Genomic DNA, 4,210 nt, shown 5'->3' with positions numbered 1-4,210 from the left:
AGACATTGTATGAACTCTTAGAACTAAAACTCTTTTTTAAAATAGGAAATAATAAAACTGAAAGGACAGATAAAACCCACAAGCTAGATGAAACTGGCGCCTGGGTAACCTGCTGGTGTTGGCCAGACAAAATTATGTCATGAAGAAAAGAAAACGGAACTCTGCTCTGGTGAGGTGAGCTTGTCTTCAGGCGACTAGCTTCTGCTCAGAGTCTGCTAGAATGTCCTTTCGGAACCCAGAGTGAGTTCCTTGCTTCCTCTATCATGTATGCCTGGTCAGCATAGACATAACAGAGAACTTTTCTTTCTTTAGGTAAAAGTTTAGTGAAGAGTGGGAGTTCAGAAACCAGAGAAAGCATTTTCTGGAAGACAGGGGAAAGGGAAAAGAACCTGGGCAGAGACCTGTGCTCTGGACACTATAGTTCCAAGGGATTTTCTTGAGGTAGCTGTCTCTTATACTCACCAACTACAGCTCACCCACGCCACAGAATACATCTGAAGGAGTTAGTTACACAAAGTCACAATGTCCGGCCCTATTGCCCAGAGCTTCCGTATCATCTGCAAACGAGCAGCTGCGTGGACGTCTATCACTGTTCACCATGAATCTAAGGGGGCACAGTTTGGCCATGAGGTTTCAAAAAAGGTGTCAGGGGCCATAGGCTTTGTGGGCGTGGTCTCTCCAGAATGGGGGCTTCTAGTGGCAGTGGGCCTCTCTTTTTGCTGGCTCACCAAATGAAGCCCCCTGTGTAGAGGCAGTTGTGGCAGGAGAATGGAAGCCTAGCCCTTCTCCCTTTTGTGGAGAGACATTAGGCTCAATTATCAGATCCTGTCCTGAGGGTGGCGAGAGATATAAGCGCTGGGGTGACAGAGACAGGATTCTTTTTTTTTTTTTCCAGATAAAGTATGTTCTAAACTCAAGATAGCATCTCTTAAACACTAACTCATTCTTCAGAAGTCTTGCTTCCCTAAAATACAGGAAATGGACCAGAACGCTGAGGTGCTGGGTTTACTGTACTGTGTCTTCTGGAAAGATAAGGAGATGACCCACAGGTCAGAGCCTCAGAAGCTCTGTGTTACTGTGTCTGAGTTTGAAAGTTAAGCTTCTGCTTGGCAAGTATGGCACAGACTCCTAAAGTGAGAAGTGACTTACAGGTGGAAACCTGACCCTTGATTCGTTCGTCTGAGTTTTCCTAGTCAAAATGCCTGTGTAGGAGGCCTCCCCTGATGATTATTGTGTGACCAAGCCTTCTTTCCTGATGATTATTGTGTGACCAGAGCCAAGGTGGTCAATGTGGATGTAGCCAGATGCTCAGCTTCTTCCAAGGCCTTGGGACCTGTTGACAATCCTTTCCCTAAACACCCCTTCTTCCCGGAATCCATTCTTCCTCTGTGCCCTCCATCTACCTACCCAGTTTGTGAGTTAGTTAGCTTCTCCTCAAGTCATTCTTGTGCTTATTCCAGAGCTCTCCTAAACTTCCTTGTGTTCCCTCTCTCCTCAGTTTATTGTACTTTCCTCTGAGAGCCAAGATCTCCTTTTCTGTTCTCGGTCACTCCCCTCCAAACTGTATGTTTCTCCTTGAAGTACAATGCCTCCCCCATTGAGCCTCCCTTTCCTCTTCCACACCTCTTCCAAGCAGTTCCTCCCTCTAAATACTCCCATCTTGTCTCTAATTCCTCTCCCTCCCCCAGACCACACCAGATAATTCCCATTCAAGTTTTAGATGACAGGTTATAATAATAACGGTACTTTATTCACAGGTTAAATTGACAGCTGTTCCTTCAATGTCCCATCCATCAGACATACTCATCTCTTACACAAGACAAAGTTTTACATATAACAGCTCATGTCCACAGATTGGTATTTTTTCAGAACAAAACAACAATCAGAAACCCCAGGCTTCTAATACACTGAAAAGTTAATATTTTTGCACAGACACAAATTACACATTTTTCTCCCCACACTATGCAAATTTGACCCTAACAGTTTTTTTTAACTAAATCATAGACATAGATATGGAAATCGTCATCAAACTTGATGAAGTACACAGAGGGCTTGGCTTTAACTTGGTGAATGACCTTGCCTGTCCTCTTGGAGCCATCTTCTTTGGTATATTCCACATGTTTACCTATCAGGCCATCTACAACTCCTTCTGGCTCCCTGTCTGCTGGAGGAGATGCACTGGACTCTGGCATAATACGGAGGTCACCCTCTTTATAATCATCCAGAAGCTGGTACATGTACAGGACAGGATCTTTCTCATAGGTAATGTAAAACCAGGCGTTCATGATAGGCGCTTGGGCCAGGACCATCCCCCTCCATTCATCCTTAGAGCCATGCTCACCCTCAAACATGTGTTCCACTGCTTTGCCAATTATGGTATCAGCAAGGCGCACATCGCTGACTCGAGAAAACGACACCTTATCAGGAAGGATTTTAAGCTTTAAAATCCTCTCATCTCTGTGAAGTTCCAGTCCATAGACACAGTCTATTCCATCGTATTTCACCAGATAGAGAGAGGGGTTTATAGGCACCTGATCCAGAACAGTTCCTTTCCACTGGGTGATGGGCTCATCCCCTTCCTTCCACCCGTGAGAAATTCTGCAGCCCACGATATTTCTTCGAGACCGGGATGAAGGTCTGCTCCTCTGCCTCTTCTGAGCAGCTTTTTTCTTCTTGATGGTTGTGGAGCCAATGTGGTGGTGAGCAACAGCTTCTCTCGTTTTCTCTCTTGCAGCTGCTTTTTTGTGAGGGGTCTTCATACCTGCAAGAGGAGGAGAGAATCCAGGGAGAAACATTCTATGCAATATTAAGGTGATTTTTTTTTTCTCTGCATTGGGACGCCCCTGTGCACGATACGCATGTATCCAGTAGCAGTATTCTATATCAAAACGTGCTTGGATGCATGCCTGCATTACCCTCTTCCCAGGAGTGTTTTGTTACACAACAGTTAGAGAAGAGATGGTTGTGGAAGTTGTGGCGGTTGAGAGCCAAGCAGGAGGCAGCTGTTTCTCTGTACATTTCCTGGCTCCGTTGTCATCCTAGCTGCCCGCCCCCAGCCTCCACATTTCCCATTTGTAGCCCCATTCTCATGTCTCTATATCCCTTCATGCAGTTCTCATGTCCCTTAACCACTGCTCCCTGCTTTTCATCCCTCTTTTGCTGCCCATACCCATGCTTGCTATCTGTGCTCACTTCTTCATATTTCTAAGTCACCCCGTTTCCTTGTGAGCTCCAACCACGAATCTGTCTCTCTGGCCACCTTTGTATAAAATTCCTGTGTTTCTTGTTCCGTGCCCCGCCTCCCAAATCTCGGTTCCGAGTTTTCCTCACCTCAAATCTTTGTACTCCCTCCAATTTTTCTGCCAAGCACAAACCCATTCCAATTTTCCGGCACCCACTCCTGTGCTCACCTGCCCACTGTCTGGGTATGCAGCACTCACGTGCCCAAATCGGACACAGGACTGTTGCCTCCGCTGCAAGCCTGGAGTGAAGAATGATCAGCAGGCGAGCAGCCAAATGAGTGCGGGTGTGAGCAAAGCCAGTGGAGTCTAAGGCCAAACGCCCGTCTAGAAAAGCCGCGGGACAGAAGAAGGGAGCATCCAGGTAGTCCCTGTGCTGGGCTTCCTCGCTCTCTTCCCGGGTGTCAAAGGCAGCAGCACCTGGGCCACTCAAAGCTTTCAGCACTCGCGGCTGCCACTGCAGTCTCCTCCCTCTTTTCCAAGCGTAGCTTCCTGCCCCGCGAGAGGCCGCCCCTTCCTGCCTAAGACCATTCAGCCACCTCCTCTCCCACTCCACATAACGGTTCTAAACTGGGGAGGGTGCTCTTGTCCCCATCCCCTTTTGCCAAATCAGGAGTCGGATCACTACACCACACCACACACACACCCCCCCTCGCGTGCGTGCCCGCGAACACACACCCACACACCCACACCCCCGCCCAACACCTCTCCCTCAGTTCCTAGGATTCCCTCCTTCAGTTCAGGTTCCCCACCCCCACCTGCAACTCTACACTGTAAAGCCCCCAACCGCATCTGCTTTCCATCCTTCAGGAATTCGCTTTTTCCTTACCCGATGCCTTCGTGGAGCTCTCTTTATGCACAAAACTGCCTCTCCGGTTGTCTAAGGCTAGCGGAGCTAGGATGAAAAAAAAAAGCCCTGCTGCTCAGTTCTTTCTTCTGTTTCGACTCAATTTATAAGTAAGTTTTGTTGA

The 4,210-nt window shown here is 47.7% G+C and overlaps 1 protein-coding gene across 1 annotated transcript; it reads right to left on the bottom strand.

The window, feature by feature from the left end:
• Nucleotides 1-1,737: 1,737 nt before the first annotated feature.
• Nucleotides 1,738-3,748, bottom strand: Spin2b (spindlin family member 2B). Its single transcript, XM_050129662.1, has 2 exons — nt 3,411-3,748; nt 1,738-2,761 (listed from the first exon to the last, which is right to left on the bottom strand). The coding sequence occupies exon 2, from the start codon at nt 2,757-2,759 to the stop codon at nt 1,977-1,979; it is 783 nt and encodes a 260-aa protein (XP_049985619.1). The 5' UTR covers nt 2,760-2,761; nt 3,411-3,748; the 3' UTR covers nt 1,738-1,976.
• Between the last annotated feature and the right edge of the window lie 462 nt (nt 3,749-4,210).

The sequence above is a fragment of the Alexandromys fortis genome, unplaced genomic scaffold (genome assembly GCF_014885135.2).
Source record: "Alexandromys fortis isolate MF-2015 unplaced genomic scaffold, M_Fortis_MF-2015_v1.1 scaffold_318, whole genome shotgun sequence".
NCBI classification, from domain to species: domain Eukaryota; kingdom Metazoa; phylum Chordata; class Mammalia; order Rodentia; family Cricetidae; genus Alexandromys; species Alexandromys fortis.
The sequence above is the reverse complement of the archived record's forward strand: the minus strand, read 5'-3'. Positions and strand labels throughout refer to the sequence as shown.